This window comes from Micropterus dolomieu, linkage group LG22, assembly GCF_021292245.1.
Source record: "Micropterus dolomieu isolate WLL.071019.BEF.003 ecotype Adirondacks linkage group LG22, ASM2129224v1, whole genome shotgun sequence".
NCBI lineage: Eukaryota > Metazoa > Chordata > Actinopteri > Centrarchiformes > Centrarchidae > Micropterus > Micropterus dolomieu.
In genome coordinates, this window is record NC_060171.1 from 5,298,250 (window position 1) to 5,318,189 (window position 19,940).

At 40.6% G+C, this 19,940-nt stretch overlaps 2 protein-coding genes across 2 annotated transcripts in view; both read left to right on the plus strand.

Annotated features, from left to right (window-relative positions):
* Positions 1 to 19,940, plus strand: part of asz1 (ankyrin repeat, SAM and basic leucine zipper domain containing 1) — a 48,646-nt gene that overhangs the window by 27,318 nt on the left and 1,388 nt on the right. The window contains exons 10-12 of the mRNA XM_046037671.1: positions 8,326 to 8,438; positions 11,660 to 11,765; positions 12,229 to 12,342. Coding sequence (XP_045893627.1) covers positions 8,326 to 8,438; positions 11,660 to 11,765; positions 12,229 to 12,342 — 333 coding nt within the window. The remainder of the gene's footprint in view (positions 1 to 8,325; positions 8,439 to 11,659; positions 11,766 to 12,228; positions 12,343 to 19,940) is intronic.
* LOC123961892 lies at positions 4,345 to 6,699 on the plus strand. Its single transcript, XM_046037674.1, has 4 exons — positions 4,345 to 4,578; positions 4,791 to 5,034; positions 5,421 to 5,558; positions 6,113 to 6,699. Exons 1-4 carry the CDS (start codon positions 4,430 to 4,432, stop codon positions 6,422 to 6,424), a joined length of 843 nt encoding a protein of 280 aa, XP_045893630.1. The 5' UTR covers positions 4,345 to 4,429; the 3' UTR covers positions 6,425 to 6,699.

The following is a 19,940-nucleotide window of genomic DNA, read 5'->3' on the forward strand; positions in this document are numbered from 1 at the left end:
CCCCCCCCCCCCCCCCCCCCCCAACATTACAGCCTGGTGTCAAGATCCACCTTTTCCAGGCTCCAAAGCTTCTTGGAAGATGGTGTACAGGCAGAAGGCTTTGACGAAGTGGACATGCCAACAAGAAAACATTTCCTTATCGACGAGAATGAATTCTTTCATCCAAAGTATGACTATGATTTCACCCATTTGAAAGACACCAAGACTTATTACAGAGGTGGAGAGGTGTATGAACGCCCATGTGGTTGGAATCGTTTTGCCCTCAGGGTAAATATGCTTTTGTTTTACTTGACATTAAATCCCAGAATATCCTTCCACTTAACTGCAAATTTTGTTGAATGTAACCAAGTGAGGTGCAGGGACATTTAGGGTTTTGGGAGTGTAATTGTGTTGTGCAAAAAAACAGGGATTGTACCCTTGACCTTCACTGACCCCAGAAAGCTAAGTTCAATAGAAATAATAATATAGCAAATTAGATGCAGTAATAAATCTTTTGCTAATTATGGGGCAAAAAAATTGTCAAAACAAGCTCTCAGATACAAAACGACCATATCACTGTGCTAGAAATTTGGTATGGTCAATATATTAGCAAACACATTCCTACTTACACATTCTATCAAAATGATCAATCAGTATAACTGCAATATTTACTCTCCTTTTAGCTGTGTGTTCATCACCACTAGTAAGCCCTTTCACATTAAAGTTGTACCTGATATATTTAGCTCCATCCTGTTTTTCCTGCTGTTACTCATTGTTGAAGATATCATGGGTCAGTTTAACTTTTATATCTTTCTATGGCAAATCTTGTTAACTTTACACAGTCAAATGCACATCTTCATAACAATTAATGTCACTACAATAAAATAACAAAACTTCTGATGTATTATTTTGTCAAAGGGCCTGGATAAGTATGATGGAAATACCTGGCTGGGAAACAGATACCGCAGCACAGAGTCAGTGCCAGGAGAGTGGCCTGTCTCCTACCATGGGACATCAAAGGAAGGTGCTGAAGGCATCATCGCAGGATTCTACAAGGTTCGATTATATATCAATTATTGTCAGGGGTAAATGTTAATACACTACAATGTAACACCTTTGTTACTGCTTTACTGAGATACACATACAATTGTAACATTATTAAGGTTTGACACATGGGGCCCTGTGTAGTTTGTTATTTCCCTGACCTTCAAATTTGCTGTGTGGTATTCTAAGCACATCGTGCAAACAGTCGTGCCAATCAGATTATTTTGTCAGCAAGAGCAAACTAAATACTGGAAGTAAATGTGTACAGCAACAACAGAATAATGCTCAAAAAAGGAACATCATTAAAGCAATCAGTAGTTTCAAACTAAAACTAAAAGCTTAAACATAAAATGATGAACCATCTGTGTTTGGAATAACTTTAAAACATAAATGTGCTTTTTAAAACAAAAAATTTATCTGTAAACCATCACAAAAGTCTTATGTTAAAGATCTAGATACCGAATATAATCATGGTGTTTCTATTTCCAGCACAACCACATAGAAATACTGTATTTAACTGTTTGTAATGTATTTATAATTATGATCAATTAATTATGACTGCATAACTACAAACCCTAGTGATATAATCAAATAGTTAAAGCCAATTTTTGTTTTTAATAGCCAGGCCCACGGCAGCTGTATGGCAGGGGGATTTATTCTACTCCATACATCACTGAAGCAAAAAACTACGCCAAAACATTCATCTCCAGAAATGATGGCAAGACGTACAAAGTGGTTCTGCAGAATCGTATCAACCCTGCGTACAGGCAGAAACACAGAAACAATGGAGATTACTGGCTGGTTTCCATCCCAGAAGGAACATCAGTGACAGAAGAGCAGAAGATGGTAGAAAGGGCCATCCGTCCTTATGGCCTCCTGTTGAGGGAGGTCTAACAGGGCGAGAAGAAAACCCACAAATTTGGACACATATTTGTTTCCTCAGCTTTATTTTGAAAAGCCAGTGGGTGGGTTGTCTTTGAAGCCAGTCTGTGAAAAATACTCTGATGTTGTCAAATTATATTGAATTCAAAAAATCCATTACTTTATGTAGTAAACTTGTTCTTTAGACTTGTGTCAAAAATTCAAACATACTGTACTGGCCTATTTGTATTTTTTTGTATTTGTATTTTAAACAACCTGTTGTCCAGCACAGGAAAGGAGGAGGAGAAAGGAGGAGAAAACAGGCAGTAGGAGAGAGAGATACAGATTTAACAGCAGCTTTAGAAAGATGCATTTAAGTCAAAGAGGTTTGATCAATAACTCTTAATTCTTAAGTTTGTGGGAAGGAGTAAAATCTCACTTTTCTGGTGCAGTTTGGTTTAAATCAGATGTTGCTCTATTAAGCATTCACATGAGGAGTCAAAGCTTTATTTAACTGTACATAAGGACTATCAATCTAGGTGGACTGATAACATTTTCCTTTCTCACTTTTCCTTTCACTCAGAGAACAGTGGTCACAGAGTAAACAGCAGTTAGACCTTAATGTGATTTCTTGTAAGTGGGCAACTTTCTCTGCAGAGACCAATGCAATGAAAGTGAAACAATCAACTTCCATTTTATATGTTGTATAGTCATGAACCCTCCGCCGTGGCTGGCTGCCTAGTTACGTGTGTCAGGGTGGATTTTATTTATTTCCTTCCTTTTGGTGAAGTGTGGGTGTGTTTTTGTTCTGTCTGTATGTTTTTCTGTCTCTCAATCTCTCCAGTCAGGAAAGTGAGCCTGGGCTTGAGGTTTGGCACTCCCAGGATCTTTCTGTCATCTGACTCCATCCACCACACAGCAGCTCCATAAAAACAAAGTCCTTACATCCAGTATAGTTAGAATAGTTAGGGGACACCGGGGGATGGTTGTAACACAGGACAGTTGTAACATGTCCAATTTCTGTAATCAGGAACATGTAGTAGCACCCTGTGGCAGGCACAGCCAATTTTAAAAAGAAAAAAATACACACAAATAACACAAACATTAATGTTTAATTGTTTTATTGTTATGTTCAAATGTTAAGACCTGTAAGCTTCTCTGTGGGCCCAAGAGGCCTGCTCTCCAGGAGTGGCATATGTGCATCACCACTGTGATGGTGCATGAAACAAGCACGTTACTAATATGACTCCAAGTAACTAAGATATTTGGATCAGCCCTACACATCAATAATGTTCAACTATTGAATAAAACGCTTTCAATATCATGTTCTTTTCATTTTCCCTGTTACATCATGTTACATTTCACCCCAGGGTTTGTTGCATCTAATCCAGACTATGGGGTGAATTCTATCGTTTCACTCCTTGTGTTTATGGGCAAAACCATGCACATTCTGTCTGTGTGTTGCAGAGACAACAGTTCCACCATTTAATAGCAGACACATGTAACTGGTTTGAATCACATTTTGAAGGCACTGGATTAAAAGAGCTCCAACATACAGACAGAATTCTCAAAAATGTTTCAACCATCCCTAAAGCCTGTACCACGAAGCAGGATTTTAGCTTATCGGGCTAACTTCGGGTTTAACCCTGGGTTTTCAGTTCCACGAAGGTGGTTCAGTTCTTACTGGAGTACATCGCCATGGTAACTTATGCTGAAAGGCTAACCTGCTCTGGAGCAGGTTATGTTAGACATAAGAAATCAAATCTATGAAAACACCAATACTGATCAATTCTTTTGTGAAATGACATCACCATCTGTAGGAGATCCAACAGAACGTTTTATAGGCTGCTTTTATTTTTGCTGCAGAGAAATGTTTGTATAGTGATATCAGAGGTTTAGAAAGATGCATTTAAGTCCAAAGAAGTTTGGATAATTTTGACAAGTGTAGGAGTTAAATTTCACTTTGAAGAATACGAATCCATACTACCTCAAAGTTTTTCAGGTGCAGTTTGGTTTTTACAAACATGGAAAATCTGATTTTGTCATTCTGTTTAGCACTCACACGAGGAGTCACAACTGCACATAAGGATTATGTATCTAGTGGGACTAATAACATTTTCCTTACACTCAGAGAACAATGGTTACACTGTACAGCACAGGAGCAGAGATGGCCGAGAGGTTGCGAACGAGAGGTTGCTGCATTGGCCTATTTGTATTTTCTACGTTTGTACGTGTAAAGAGTCTCCTGGAGGGTAAAGGTCTAGATCCAAATTCTCTGGAATTATCCACCGAAAGCAAAGTGAGAGGGGGAGGTCCCGGGAGGGCTAATTGTCAAGAACAGGAAATTCAAGTACTCATAAGAGAGGACAAGGGAGGAAACAGGAAGCAGAAAACAGGAAGCAGGAGAGAGATATAAAAGTACATAGACTGAACAACAAAATTGCACTTCTATATCGCAACCAGCAAGAAGACCTCAGAGATTAATTTTAAACAAGAAAGTTCAAGACTTTTTTATACTAGTCCTGTAACCAATTGTAGGCAAAAGATGATCGATAGAGACGTTGCACTAGAAGCCTTGGGCACACTTTGCAATGCCAGTGTAACTAGTACTGAAAGGGTCGGTGCAGGAGCAGCACAGGATTACCTGTCCATCAAGACTTTGATCTCTACAGTCTTGGCATCAGAGGAAACTTGGTAATTATTGGCGATGAGACGTTTTGATAAGTATGGAAAAGATATTTCTGAAAATGTTACATACTACGGTTTTAAACAGATTTTGCTCTGCAACAGCCATGAGAGAGTTTGTAAATACAGAATGACTTGTGAACAAGCTGTCTTGAAATAATTCAGATGTGACTGACTGTAAAAAGAGACCACTAATGTGCTTTGAAATTGGATGTCCCCAGCCAGGTGTCAATATCCAGCCATGTCCACCTACAAACCGTCTTGCAAGGTTATAAACAGGCTGCCCCAAACAACCATGTGGACATAAGTGGCGTATTATCAGGAGGAAGTCACTTCATCGACGAGGATGAATTCTTTGACCCACAATTCGACTATGATTTCACCAATTTGAGAGACACCGAGACTTATTACAGAGGTGGAGAGGTGTATGAACGCCCATGTGGTTGGCAGCGTTTTGCCCTCAAGGTAAATATGCTTTTGTTTTACTTGAGTTCCTTCAAGTTCATTTGTGAAATACAACTGCATATTTATGTGACATAAAATCCTCAAAATAAGCTGACAGATGCACAACAACAGTTTCTTGATAAATATTAGCAAACACTTTCCTACTTACACACCCCATCAGAAACAAAGCAACATTATCGTAGGACTGCAGAGTTGGCTGCAGTTTATTTTGTTTTATTATGACACAATGAATGAAACAATCTTGAAAAATGTTGACAATGCAACTTAAATACAATTGTTTGTTTTTAAAGCAGCATCTGAAACACACGCCAACATGTGAATAGGGGGTACCGGCACCTAATATTTTCCACTTCAAGCTCTGGTCTCATGTGAATATTTTGTCACAGGTCCATGATAAGTATGGTGAAAATACCTGGCTGGGAAACAGATACCGCAGCACAGAGTCAGTGCCAGGAGAGTGGCCTGTGTCCTACCATGGGACATCCAAGGCAGGTGCTGAAGGCATCATCGCAGGATTCTACAAGGTTTGATTATATATCACTTATTATCAGTGGTAGCCTAAATGTTCATCCAGTAGGAATTCACTGTGCCCATCTGTGTGGTATTTTGAGCATGTGGTGCAAACAGGTGGGAGGTATATGTCTCACCACAAAGCAAGTTGTTGGTAGTTTGGTGGAAAATACTGGACATGAATGTACAGCAACAACAGAGTAATGCTCAAAGTAGGAACATCAGTAAAGCAGTCTGCATTTATCTATAAATTAATATTCATTCTACAGTATGACTTATCTCTAGCTGATTCATACTAGTTTGAGTGGTTTAAACTGAAAGGTTGAAACATAAAAGGTCAAACTGTCTTTGTTTGGAGTAACTTTACTTAATAAATATGCATTTTAAAACTAAAAGTTTTACGTCAGAAGATCAAAAAGGTGTTCCTGTGCAACCACAAAAAAACCCCGCTGTATTTAAGTGTTTGTATTGTGTTAGAATTACTGCATATGTTCCATCCATATATAAATGAGTTAAAGACAAAATACTATGAATGTTAATAAATTCTAATTCGTATTTTTTTTAACAGCCAGGCAATGACAAGGGACGTCAGGTGTATGGCAGGGGGATTTATTCTTCTCCATACATCTCTGAGGCGATCCAATACTCCAAAACATTCACCTCCAAAAAGACGGGCAGGGCGTACAGAGTGATTCTGCAGAATCGTATCAACCCCGAGTACAGGCAGAAACACAGGCAGAACGACGATTACTGGCTGGTTTCCATCCCGGAAGGGACAACAGCCAAAGAAGAGCAGAAGATGGTAGAAAGGGCCATCCGTCCTTATGGCCTTTTGTTGAAAGACATCTCAAACCCTGAGGAACTCTGCTCTATTGTATAAAGCCTACTATTTAAAAGAAAAAGCACAGTGGTGAGTTTTTTTACTTGTTCCTTTGCAAACTCCAAATTACTTTTCCTAAGCCTAACTCTGATTTTGCTGTGAAGTAGGGTTACAGCAGTGTACCGGTTTTACAGTATACCATGGTATATTCAAATTGATCATACTATGAACATTTGCTAGTTTAATTTTTGAGCCATGTTGATGACAATTACTATACATTCTATAATGTAAAATGGGCATATCATTTTCCAAAACAATTAAATTTTGAGTTTCAACATTTGATACATTTTCTTTTACTACTTTAGTTAAACATGGGGATATATACAGTTGTGCTCAAAAGTTTATATACCCTTGAAGAATTGGTAATATATACCATGTGTAAAGAAAACATGAGTAAGCCAGAAAAACACTCTTTTATCTCTTATGGGATTCACATTGAACTTTAGGTCATAAAACAAAACATGGCGACAAAGAAAAAAATGAACCGACCCCTGTTCAAAAGTCTACATACACTTAGTTCTTAATACTGTGTAGTGCTTTAGCATCAATGACAGCGTGCTGTCTTTTGTAATAGTTTTCTATGAGGCCCTGAATTCTTGCAGGTGGTATAGCTGCCCATTCATCTTGGCAAAATGCCTCCAGTTCATGCAAAGTCTTTGCTCATCTTGCATGAACCGCACGTCTGAGATCTCTCCAGCGTGATGACATTAAGGTCAGGAGACTGTGATGGCCCCTCCAGAACCTTCACCTTTTTCTGCTGTAACCACTTGGCCTTATGCTTAGGGTCATTATCTTGCTGGAAAGTCCAAGAGCGTGCAGAATAATGCAAATTGCCTGCCAGTATTTTCAGATAACATGCTGCTTTCATCTTGCCATCAATTTTCATCAAGATTCCCTGTGTCTTTAGAGCTCACACACCCCCAAAACATCAGTGAGTCACCACCATGCTTCACAGTGGGGACGGTATTCTGTTCACTATAGGCCTCAGTGACCCCTCTCCAAACATAGTGCTTATGGTTGTGACCATAAAGCTCTATTTTGGTCTCATCACTCCATATTACAGTGTCCCAGAAGCTGTGAGGCGTGTCAAGGTGTTTTCGGGCATATTGTAACTTTCTTTTGACATTGGCTCAGTAAAGGCTTCTTTCTGGCAACTCGACCATGCAGCTCATTTTTGTTTCAAGTACCGTCGTATTGTGCTCCTTGCAACAACCACACCATCTTTTTCCAGAGCAGCCTGTATTTCTCCTGACGTTACCTGTGGGTTCTTCTTTGTATCCCGAACAATTCTTCTTGCAGTTTTGGCTGAAATCTTTCTTGGTCAACCTGACCTTGGCTTGGTATCGAGAGATCCAAGAATTTTCCACTTCTTTATAAGTGATTGAACAGTACTGACTGGCATCCTTTTCCATCTTTATAAAGGTTCAGTACCTTGTTACGCAGGTCTTATGACGTTCATTTTTTGCTCCCCATGGCTCAGTATCTAGCCTGCTCAGTGCATCCACTTGAGAGCTCACAAACTCGTGGACTATTTATACACATACACTAAATGCAATTTACAAAACCACAGGTGTGGGAAATAACCTTCAATTGCCATTTTCACCTGTGTTTGTGTCCGTAACAAGGCCAAACATTCAAGGGTATGTAAACTTTTGATCATTTGGGTTATTTCTGTTATCATTATTGTTTAAAAAGCAGCCAAACAACTATGTAAAAAGATATGTCTTCATATGATCACTATCCTTGAATCAAAGACAGTTATTTTGCATGATGAGTAATATTTTCAAAATTAATGCCAAAATTAAAAAAATTCTGCCAGGGTATGCAAACTTATGAGCACAACTGTAACAAGGGAAGAGATTTGAATCAACAAAGACAAATAGTTTTGTTCTATTTGTCAGATTGGTATCACAGACCCGGTGGACCAGCAGAAGGTGCTGAGTGCTATGAAGCAGATGCACCTGGACAAAGTGGACCTAGACACACTCAGCCAGCTGGGAGCCACAGACATTGGGTAGGGTACCACATCTTAATGCCTAGCAGGCCTGTAGCAATCAACACTTGTACACAGCAGAAGAGTATCCCAAATGAAGGGCTTAGGACCTTCAGAACATTCTCAGAGCTTTCAAGGGAAAACTGAGAGTTCGTTTGAGCATTTCTTTACTTTTCAGGAAGGCAGTATGAGATTAGAATGACTAATAATCTGATCAGAGGCTTTATTCTCTGCACTTTGCTATCTATAGTACATTTCAAACATTACAAAAACATTGTAGATTGTGGTGTCTGACAGAAAACTTGTCAAAAGGTGTTTTGAGAATCCTTACAGTATTTGAAAATCTTTGTTTTAGTCTATTAGAAATATCTGAGAAACTGTCAGTTCCAAAAAAAAGTATTCCACAAACACTGCACAAAGCCAGAAACAAAGTTGACTGTAGTAGCAAAAATTTAAACACTTGTCAGCCACACACCTTAAACCCTCCCACATATCCAGCCCTCCTCCATCTCCCCGTAATGCCCCGTCTGTCCTCCTCCACTGGAAGTCATCCGTCATCCCCATGAGCATCTCATTGTCCCAGCTACATATCCCCCTCCCCCCATCTCCGTAGATGAATCCTGAGCCAGGTCCTAATGGTTTAAGCGGAGCTGTAATGATTTGTAAGGTGAGAGGCGATGGGAGGTTGCAATGAGCAAAGGAGAGCCAATGGCAGGGGCCAAACAAAGCCATCGCACCGCACCCCATCACTTCATGAATCCTCTGCAAAACTGGGCTCGCTAGCTGCCTGCCGGATGAGAGACAGTCCAATAGAGAGAGGGGAAGGTTAATGAGAGGGATATAAGAGGGACCCAAGAGCCCAGTGGTGAAGCTAAAGAAATAGCCTTTTGGGCTTGGTTATCCAGATTTCTGAAACATCTGACATGTAATTGAAGACCAAAATGAATACAGTTACTGAGTTTGTAAAAGCAAAAACCTAGGTGTGTTTTGGAGGGCATTAAGAATGACTTCTTGTTGTCTTCAAAGACAAACTGGCAAACCATCAGAAAACTCAGAAGGCTGAGACTATATATTGTGTGCAGTGGAAGGAGCACTGAAAGGAGCTCCTGAATCCAACTGACAGGCCTTCTGTGGCAGAGCCAGTGTTAAACGTTTGCCCATCTCTCTGGCACAGGTCACTGAGGTAGTGAAAAATCAATGCAGAGGCAAAGAGCACCGGTGGTGGATGAAATTCACTCTGATTGAATTAAGACGCTGGATGTTGTTGAGCCTCTACAATGCCATGTGGAGAACACTGCCAAATGAGTGACAGATGGGGATGGGATATCCAGTCCACTGAGTTTGTTATGTGTGTTTGTAATGTGTGAGGCATTACCTTGTCATGATTCTGTTCTCTGACTTTCATTTGCAAAATCTCCAGGTACATCAGCCAGTTTTTCTGGCTTAATTTGACTGTGACTTCAAGCATGTAATATGGTGCTGTGTAGCTGAGTGTGAAGCGGTTGCGATAGGTCAGCTCCTCCATGGTGTTATTCTTTGCACATCCAACAGTGCAGAGACCCCTGGGCAGACAAGAACATGCTGGATGGATTATATATCCTACCTGGCTTTGGAAACTCCTTCGGTGATGTGAAACAGTCCCGCAGATGGTTTCACGTGATCGACAGTTGGTGCCAAGAAATCTGCCAAGAAATGTAGCAATGGGGGCGTCGCTTAGCTCACTCGGTAGAGCATGTGCACTATGTACCAGGGCTATTAGTCCTTACCGCCTCGTTTGCTGCATGTCTTCCTCTATTTTTTCCCCTCTCTCTCTCCTGCATTTCCTGCCTATCTTCAGCTGTTCTATCCTCAGTAAAGGCAAAAGTTACACCGTCCTTGGCTTGCCTCTCAATGCCAGGACCTTACCAAACAGTGCCACCTCCAATGGATGTTGGAGAAGTGGCATGTGACTGAAATATTGCTGATCTGAATCTGTCTGGGAAAATGTGTGCAGTGAAAGTAAATTTGTATCACTTTCCTCTCAGCAGCTACTACTGGACAAAGCACCTGCTAGGTGATGCTAGAAAAAGGTGCTATGCCCAACTGACTTAAATAAATAAAGTTCACAACAAAATGGCACACATGCATCCTCTATCAGCATTCCCACATAACACAGCCTCCTTTCCATCTGCAATCCCTTCGACGATCTTCCCACTTGGGGCCCATCATCACTCTGTTCCCTAGATAAACTAACAGCCAGGAGAAGGGAGGTGAAGGTGCAGCGCAGGCTGACTGACAGTGTTTACTTGCCCCTCTGACAGAGTGTGAGGAGGGCCGGGACGGCTGGCTGCCCAGTCCCCTCACTAAGGGAAATGTACCATTAAGATAAGAGCTATCAATATCCCGCAGGACCAGCGGATGGGAAGATGGGGAAGGAGAGGTTGATGAATATAAATAACTAATCATTTAATGTGGATGTTTTCAGGGAGGGATGACAGCATGGGTTAGCATGGGGAGGAGGTGGGGAGTAGGCTTGGCCACCTGCTCAGTTTTCTATAGAGTTTGGTGAGGTGGTCTCCAGGAAAATGCATGGAGAATGTTAACACAAAGTTTGGACCAAACTATCAATCTGTCTGCCCTGTCATTGCTGAGCATCTTCAGCAGGCCTTGCCTTGTTATTTTTTTCTTGGTTTTTGTGTGGACATCTTTGTAAGAAGGTAAACCAGCTACCCTCAGCTTTAAATCTCCACAGCATTATCTGTGCCTAAAAAGCTTGCATGACTTGTCAGATGAGAAACGCATCATATTTGTACCTTATCACCCTTATTCAGTTATACAAATGATTGCAGTGTAGTGCTGCAACTAATGATTATATTCATTGTTAGTTATTTTTATAATTAATCTATCAATTGTTTAGTATAAGATGTCAGGAAATTGTGAAAAATGCTCTCAGAAGTTCCCAGAGCCAGAGGTGACACCTTCAGATTACTTGTTTAGACCATCAGTCTAACACCCACAGATACTCAGTTTACAATTATATAAAATGGTTAAAGTGATTAATTGACTAATACTTTCAGGGCTACAATGTACATTTACATACAGTATTTGATGAATATATGATGCAAATATTTTGTTTCAAAAACATGCAAAAAGGGAAACAAATGAGAGATAGAGATATATATATATATATATATATATATATATATATTCATAAAAAATTTAATTCACATACATTTTTTATATAAGTTGCTCATGTTTTGCAGGAGTGAGGAGCTGCATAACTTCTTGATAAGAGTAAGGCAGCATTGTTGTTACCTGACAGAGACAATTCAGGATGTCGTCAGCCGTTTTCCCGGCCAAGCCTATAAGGTATGTGTCGTCTAGTGGTGCACTCATTTAGGGGTTCCTAGTTAGATACTGATGCACTGGTTCATGCTAGCTTGCTGACATTTTGGTAACAGAAGCACTTGTGGTGCAATTCATGTGTTAAACTATATAAAATTCCCCATTATGAATTCTGGAAATATATTTCTAAATGAAGGAGCTTCTAATGCTGATTTAAAGAAAAGTTGTTGTCGCTGTTTCAAGTGGCACAACAGTAGTAATTTTAGAAGTGGGTAAACCAGTAAACTACAAAAAAGCATAACTAATGAAATAAACTACCTTCACCTACATATTTTTGGGCAAATTTATGCCTGCACACTGGGCACTGTCTAGTGTCCCTTCCTGTCACCTCAGTGGGATGAGTGCAGGTGCCTTTATGAGTGCGTCCTCTGTCTCATCTGCCATACAGCCAGATTTATAATCTACTACTTGGTGTCTTTCTCTGTAGCTGGTCTTCTCATTGGAACAGAAGAAGGAGGCCCAGGCCATCTGCAACCAGGTAGTGGTCCAGACTAAAGATCTGCAGAAGGAAGTCGCCTGTCTCCGCAATCTGCTATGCCAGGTCAACACACAAACACAGACAATGCTGGAATTAGTGTAAAAAGCGAAAACCACATTGCACCATGTTTCTGTTTTCAGGCACTGTAGTGAACAGGGTTTGTACGGTCATGAAAAACCTGGAAATTTCATGGAATTTGAAAATGTTTTGGGGAAAAAAAAATTTTATCCCAAAAGTTTTGTAAAAGTAATGGAAATTAGTTTAATAACTCTTATCAGGGGTGGGATTTTTCCAGATTTTCCAACCTGAAAATGTGACCAACGTTAATACGTAGTCATGCTGCTCGGTCCCCTCCTCTGCGGCCGTAGTGGAGACAGTGAAGCAGGTGAAGTGAAGGGTAAAAGTAGAAGAGTGATGTTTCCAACTGCTTTGTCCGTAGTTGTTATTACAACTTGTTAAGCTAATAGAGAATTGTTACGAACAAGCTAAAACAAAAGCCGTCAGTATGTATTTTTTATTTATTTTTATAAAGCGCTCATTCATAACAGAATAGATCTAATTGTACTTTTCAGATAGAGCAGGTCTAAACCAAACTCTTTGTAATATTACTGTCAGGTCGCTCTGTGGCTGCTTGTGCAGCTTGTTACAATGTTACAAAAACAGTGACAGAGATGCGTCTGGAGCTGAAGCAGATGATGATCATATGGTGATCACCTGTTACGTGTTGCGTCTTCTAATAATAAAAATAAAAAAAGAAGAAGATAATAGTGCCTGCTCTGGCACTGTTTTGAGTGTGTGAGGTGTTAAAATACGCAGAAGACAAGGAAACTGAGATCCGTGTGGGCACATGAGACCCTCAGAAAGGGGAGACACCGCTGGTAGTAGGCTACCACCAGCTGGTCCAGGAGCTTCGTCTTAATGATGGTCGGTTCAAGGCTTATTTTAGGATGAGTCGGGGAGAGTCCGGACAATCCAAGTAACTGTAAACTTCCATCAGCACAACTGAGGGCCGTCTCTCCATTCATTAGATTGGACAATGGGGGGAAAAAAACGCGAATGATGTAGGGCAGGAGTAAAACCCGTATTAACTCGACTGACGCATTGAAAACAGCATCAATTTAAATGTAATTTGTCCTCCTGTTCACCTTATTTATGAGAATAAATTGCACTGAATGCAAGTATTAATGATTCCTGATTAAACTGTACAACATATTTGAGGTGTTCTTTTGCAGAAACAGATATCTTCGTTTGTGTTTATTATCCTAAATCTGGATCTTTTTGTGTGCACTGCAAATGATCTTAAATTGGGTGTGGTTTTTTTTGCGCACTTCAGGGAAAGTCAATCAAATGGGTGTTTGTTTATTCAGAAGGGCTTTAAGCCTATAATACTCAGAGGTAATATTTCGATTTATTTTACAAAATAGTAGGCCTGTTGATTTCAAACCATTTCATCCTTCTGCCATGTGAGTTGCCGTTTCTCATTTCTCCTCTTTATGTGCGTACGCATGGTTCAGAGTTTACTTACAGGACCGCACATTCTCCCGTCAAGTTTGTTTTTCATAGATCACAACCTTTGCTTGGGAAGTGGCATACGCACGTTTCCAGCCCTGTTTTGTTCGTACGCACCGTTTATAAATGAGACCCCTGCTCTTTTTCTTTTTTGGGTCATGAAAATTTGGCTTAAAGTCATGAAAAAGTCATGAAAATTCATTGATCAAAATGTCTATGAACCCTTTCAAAACTTTGCAGTGATTTATTAGATTGAACAGAAAGCTTCTACACAACCCACCACACACAATGCCACAGCCTTTACTGCAGACCTCTCATGGACAAAGAAATGGATTTCTGGCCAACTAAAATACAAACTTAGTAATTTTCAAATTAAAAATGTGAATATGTTTGTAAAATATGAATTTACTATCATTAATTTTTACATCTATCAACATTGGCACTGATATATCTGTAATAAGCTGATATCATCGGGGCTGAAACACATTCATACTTCACGCCAGTCAATCTAAATTCCTTACACTGTAGACTGCTATTTTGAGAGCTTTCCTCTTACTGTCGAGATTAAAACCAACATGAACAGAACATAGTGTGTGTTTAGATGGTGGTGTATATGAAATCTGGCGAGCTCCAACAGGTTATGTGCGGGAGTGCTTGCATGTGTGCACCTGACTCTGTGTGTGTGTGTTTGCATTTGTATTCCAAGAGGAGAGAGTCGTTCCTGACAGGGCAGAATCCTCACAGCCCATAAGTCAGCACCACTGTGACATTGACCTGTCAGCACACAGACGATGAGGAGGAGGAGGGACGAGGGGGCTGATGGGAAGGCAAGGGTGGGGGCAGAGGGAAGCGAGGAGAGGACGCAGGTTGGCGGGGTGAGGGAGTTTAAGAGAGAAGAAAGGGGATGGGTAAAGGGCGGGGGTACGGGGTGAGCAAAGGAGGTGGGTTAGCAGCAGATCGAGGTGAGTATGTTGATAGTATAGGTAGATATTTGTGTGTGTTTTGATAGCGTTGGTGGGGGATGGGGTTTCTCGGTTGTGTCAGGCAGGAATCTGACGGGCAATGAACCCCATTTGGATCCACTGGCTCCCAGCCCGAGGAGGCAGGAGACACACACACACACACACACACACACAATCCAACTTTATCGATAGAAGCTTGTCTCTTGAAACACACACTTGAATCACAAACACTGTTATCACTGCATTTGTCACTACACAAGCTGTGACACACACTTTGGAGGGTTTTGATTCTGCGTTTTAAACAGTAACCTAAAGAAAAAATTTGAGAGCAACATCTGAACCAGTGAATGTGAATGCGGGTTGGTTCTTGCCGCTGCCATCTAGTGTTGTCTTTGATAAATATGTCAGACCTGGTAAAGTTAACAGGACCGTTACAACAAATGGGAAAGCAGCACTGTTCTTTTAGAAAGTAACTTTTATCAACCTTTATCAGTGACCAACAGGACGTTTCAAATTACTTAGCCTCCAGCAAAGCTTCACAATGAAGGGTGGTGATGGCGCAATGGATAAGATGCCTGCCTTTGGTGTGAGAGACCCGGGTTCAATTCCCCACTGTGACCCATCTACCAATTTGTCCCTGAGCAAGACACTTAACCCCTAGTTCAGAGGTCACTAATAGGCGGACCACGATCCGCACCCAGCCGCCGTCCTCTCCGGACCGCCGACCTACAGCCGATTTATTATTGAGACTTACTACCTCGTGACGGAGCGTTTCTATTTTAACCCGCGCAGCTTTTCTAGCATTTACTGTACTGGTTTAGAGGACCAGGAAACTCACAGACCAATCGCATGTGCTCCAATCGTCTCATGTGACGCTGCTCAGCCAATCAAAGCTGTGCATACCGATGCTTGCGAGTCGAGTCCGCGAGATTCACCAGAGACGTTTTGGAAACACACCCGAATTGAGGAGACGAAAGATAAGAGATTTCACATGACTTTTAATCAAGAATGTACAGATTTTTACATGTACATTCCTCCCACGGGCAGTTCAAAACCAGAATATCTCATAGATCTGCAAAAAAGCTGGAGCTCACGTTTCTCACTGAACAACAGAAAGTAGGAAAGTGGTAGCTCTGTAAGAGGAAATGAAAGAGAAGGAGGCATTACAGCTGTTCATTTGTGTGTTTATTATAAAATTGGTTAAGACTACACTTCATCACTTCAAGCTACACTTTTTATTACATTGTTTCTAAAAATTAGGCACTTTAGTTTACTTAAATTTAGAATTTATTATTTGAATAGTTATTATTTATTATCCCTCCAGTTTGATGTGAAAACTGACTGAAATATTATTTGATTTGACAGTCCGTTGTTGACTAAAAACATGTGTTGATACAACTATAGGTTATAGTACTGAATGATAACGCAAGTTCGTCGTTTTGATGTTCCGGACCTTTGCTTCAGGAAATTTTCTCTAACTAGACCTCTTTGAAATCTAATTGAATACCCCTGCCCTAGTTGCTCCAGAGGCTTTGGATAAAAGCGTAAATGAATAAATGAAGATAAATGTGTAAACTGAGTGCCAAAAGAAATGTGTAATTGTGGAGATGTGCTAAGATTGGAGTTAAATTCTGTAATTTAGAGCTGCACTAATCCATATTTTTGTACTTACGTTGGATCAAATGAGTTTGTGTAATGAGAAAGGGAGCCCACAAGGAATTATCACCAACTCTACACCTCTGTATGGTTCAGTCTCAACATCTATCAAACCCGTTTTCCTGCAGCTGTTTTTATCAAATAAATGCTGATAAACGCACTGCAGACTACCAGTCCTGCACCAAACACACAGACAATTAGGTCTGACCCCGATTAGTCAAAGATTCGATGCTTCGATGGGCGGAGCCTAATTCAACTGACAATCTCGCAGTCGAATCTTCGCAGCGGAGTTATAAAAGTAGGGTCATACCATTTTGGCGATATGGGAGAGCTCAACATCTCATTTTACATAGAATACCGGTTTTCTCCCAAAAAGTTAATATATTATGATATAAATTTCAACATATGTTGCTGTAAATAAAAATGTGAAAAGAAAGAAGCTGTTGATATTTTTAAAGAGCGTGAGTAAATCCAGGTAGGGGCATCAGTGCGCTTCAGAGAGTGTGTATGTGTTTGGCAGACGATCAGCTGTGCTGGTGTGCTGAGTTTTCCGCACCTCGCGGGACATTCGGATCATTTATCACCATTAATGAATCGCACAAAGAATATTACCTCTTTGTTAAACAGTTGTAAATCCTCAGTTGGGGACAGCCCTACAGACAATGTTAGTGACTTGCTGGTGAACAAGTGGAACATTAACAGCTGAAGAGATTCTCAGGAGTTGGTGTAGATCTAAAAAGGGAGTAAATATTGGATATACATTCACCTGATGAATTATAATTTTGCTCCATGAATGCTTGATGCCAACATGTTAGCCTGACCAATTTAGAGGTGCCCTATGTAGGTCTCATTTATAATTTTTTGCTTTTTATTTCTCGGACGTTTTGAAACCTACATTGTTTACATCTATGTTTACTAACTAGCAGTCTTCTTCTACCTTGTCTTTGTTGGTGCATTGCTGCTTATCTCTGTGCGTTACCGCCACCTTGATCAGTGGAATAGTCTGAAACAGTTGGTGGGATCATGTGTTGAATCACCAGCGTGTGCCCATTGTGCGAGACAAACTAAACAAGGACTCATCAATGGGGGGAAAAAACTGCTGTATAGGTCTTACAGATGTCATAAATTCCACAGGATACGTTTAATAAGCACAGGTTTTGTGTTTTTCAGGTTGTTGGGAAGCTTTCCAAACTCTGTTCAGTAACATTAAGTGCTGTGGCAGAATACAGCCAAGAGTCACTGAACCAAATAAAAATGTCTTGTGATGACTTGGCTGATGTAGTTTGAAAACCCCTGATCTACTTCTTGGAATGTAAATGTACAGAGCACCTACCTTAGTTGGCTGTTTGGTAGTTTGACTGTGACGACCTGTCAGGTGTGAACTCTCACTGGTTTCCCTCATGCAGGACTACGTCAGTTAATGCAACAGTGCATACCGTAATTCCCCAAAACACTGCAAAAAGCCCTGATCGCAGACAAATGAACCACAGAGCCCGGTTGCTCCCAAACACCTGATAATGCTGTTTCTTCATTCACATCATTGACTTTAAAAATGTGATTTGCTGCTGGTGCCTGAGTCGTAGCGCCATCTGCTTCTTTTGAGCTGTTGAAATAATGATGATTCATTCAAAACGGAGTACAGGCTGGAAAATGTGGGTATTGATCAACAATCAAATCAGCCTTCTGTGGAGATATTATAGTCATTAAGTGGGTTGGGAGACACTTAAATGTCACCATTCAAATTTGTCTTGGTAGTAATTACAATGAAGTGCTGCGTTCTTTCTGGTCTTCTGTGCCATCAGCCTGTCAGAATCCACGTACTGTTTAATCACAATCAGCAACTTGTTATAATTTAACGTATTTTGGTGTCGCACTGTATTTGCATCTTTAAAAAAGAGAGAGACCTGTAGCATTGCTGGATGCAAAAAGTGTGTTTTTAGATACACCAGGGGGGCGCCAAAGTCAAAAATGTTCTAATTCTACTTGGACCGGCTTTTACAGTGGCTTCCAAGTGAATTTCGAGTTAATTTGAAGATTTTACCAATTACAATGTTTTGATTATCATGTATTTGGAGGCTCTGAAAAGTTGAGGGCACATTCCTCATTTTGTTTCTAGTATTTATTGGTATTTTATGTCTTTACTGGAGAGTAGACAGGAGAGAGAGACATATAAGGGGAGAGAAGGTGAGGTAAAGACATGCAAGGTCCCCGGCCTAAACCAGATGTCAGGGACGTTGTGATTAAGAGTCAGCACCCCAAACTCCCAAGCCACCCGGGTCCCCCTGTAGCCACCAGTTAACAGTGGATACCAACGGTGAACCAGAGTCAAATTATCAAAAGCTTTCAAAACATCTCGCCACCATAAACCGCTTGTTCATTGTGTTCCAAACCAGCCAGTAAATTGCTAAATACACTCACTGAAAGCAGTGTATTTATTTAGCTGTGTGTTACTCCCCATGTGGATCGACAGTAGAGAAGTCGATTGAAAATGAAAAATATTAGTGGAAATCGCTCATATGGATCACCAGGTTGCGACAGAATAATTTCTATACAAACGCTGTTTAAATAACAATAATCTGCATCTTGGGTCTTTTCATACATGACTTCATATGTACAAAGAAATCTGAATATTTTATGAGTATGTTTGTTTTCTCACCTACCAGTTTGGCACTGATAGCATGCAGTTTATTTTCAAGTCTCTTTAAAAATGTAGCAATGCACTGGAACCACCGCTAAGCTGTGGCTTAGTAGCCTAGAGCTGACATGCCCGTATTTGTAAACAGCACAATACTGTTTGAGGCTATAGCCTAGTTACTGTACTGTATTAGTATATTTGAATTATACACAGTACAGTAATTTATTTGTACAGTAAGCTGTCCATTTCAATCTTTATAGTCATGCAATAAATATACAAATGTAATTTAGATTGTCCTCCTGAGAAATGAAGAAAAACTGTTTGTTATAATAATCATCCGCCCTTAGTGATCGATTTTACCCGTACAGACGTGATCACTGTAAGATGTTTCCACTGTAAAAGCTTTTGATTTGGCATCCATGCTGCGTGTGTGTCCTGCGGGAATAACGCCTTCCTGGCACTTAGTTAGTGACGTCAGAATTCAGGAAGTTTTAGAAATCTGGATTCATTGCCAAACCACAAGTTCCCAAGTCAGGCATTTACCGGAAGAAAGCTGAACTCGAACTCTTCAAACTTTCTCACATGCCCGGGATTTAGTGTGACATTGTGTCACCTTGTGACTTGAGAGTTTATGAACAGCGTTATTCCTCCATGACTTGACCATGACCAAGATCCGACTCTCCGCTTGGCTGATGAGTCCTTGAGGATTTGGCTCCGGAAGTTTTGGTGACTCAGGTTTGCGAGTCATGCTGTGGTGGTACCATGGGACCAGACATGCCCTCATCCTCAAAATGAGCTGGTCTCTGTTTGATTCCCGCCCAAAAGTAACTGAGCCGATATTTCCCACCCAGTCGAGGTTTTAACTGGCCTGAAACTCTCTGACCAGTAAACTGCCATAA

Excerpts from the sequence above, each read along its gene's own strand:
- LOC123961892 (XM_046037674.1), top strand. The coding sequence starts at position 4,430 with ATGATCGATAGAGACGTTGCACTAGAAGCCTTGGGCACACTTTGCAAT. Across the intron at positions 4,579-4,790 it reads TTGGCATCAGAGGAAACTTG|CCAGGTGTCAATATCCAGCC; the intron begins GTAATTATTGGC and ends GGATGTCCCCAG. Across the intron at positions 5,035-5,420 it reads GGCAGCGTTTTGCCCTCAAG|GTCCATGATAAGTATGGTGA; the intron begins GTAAATATGCTT and ends ATTTTGTCACAG.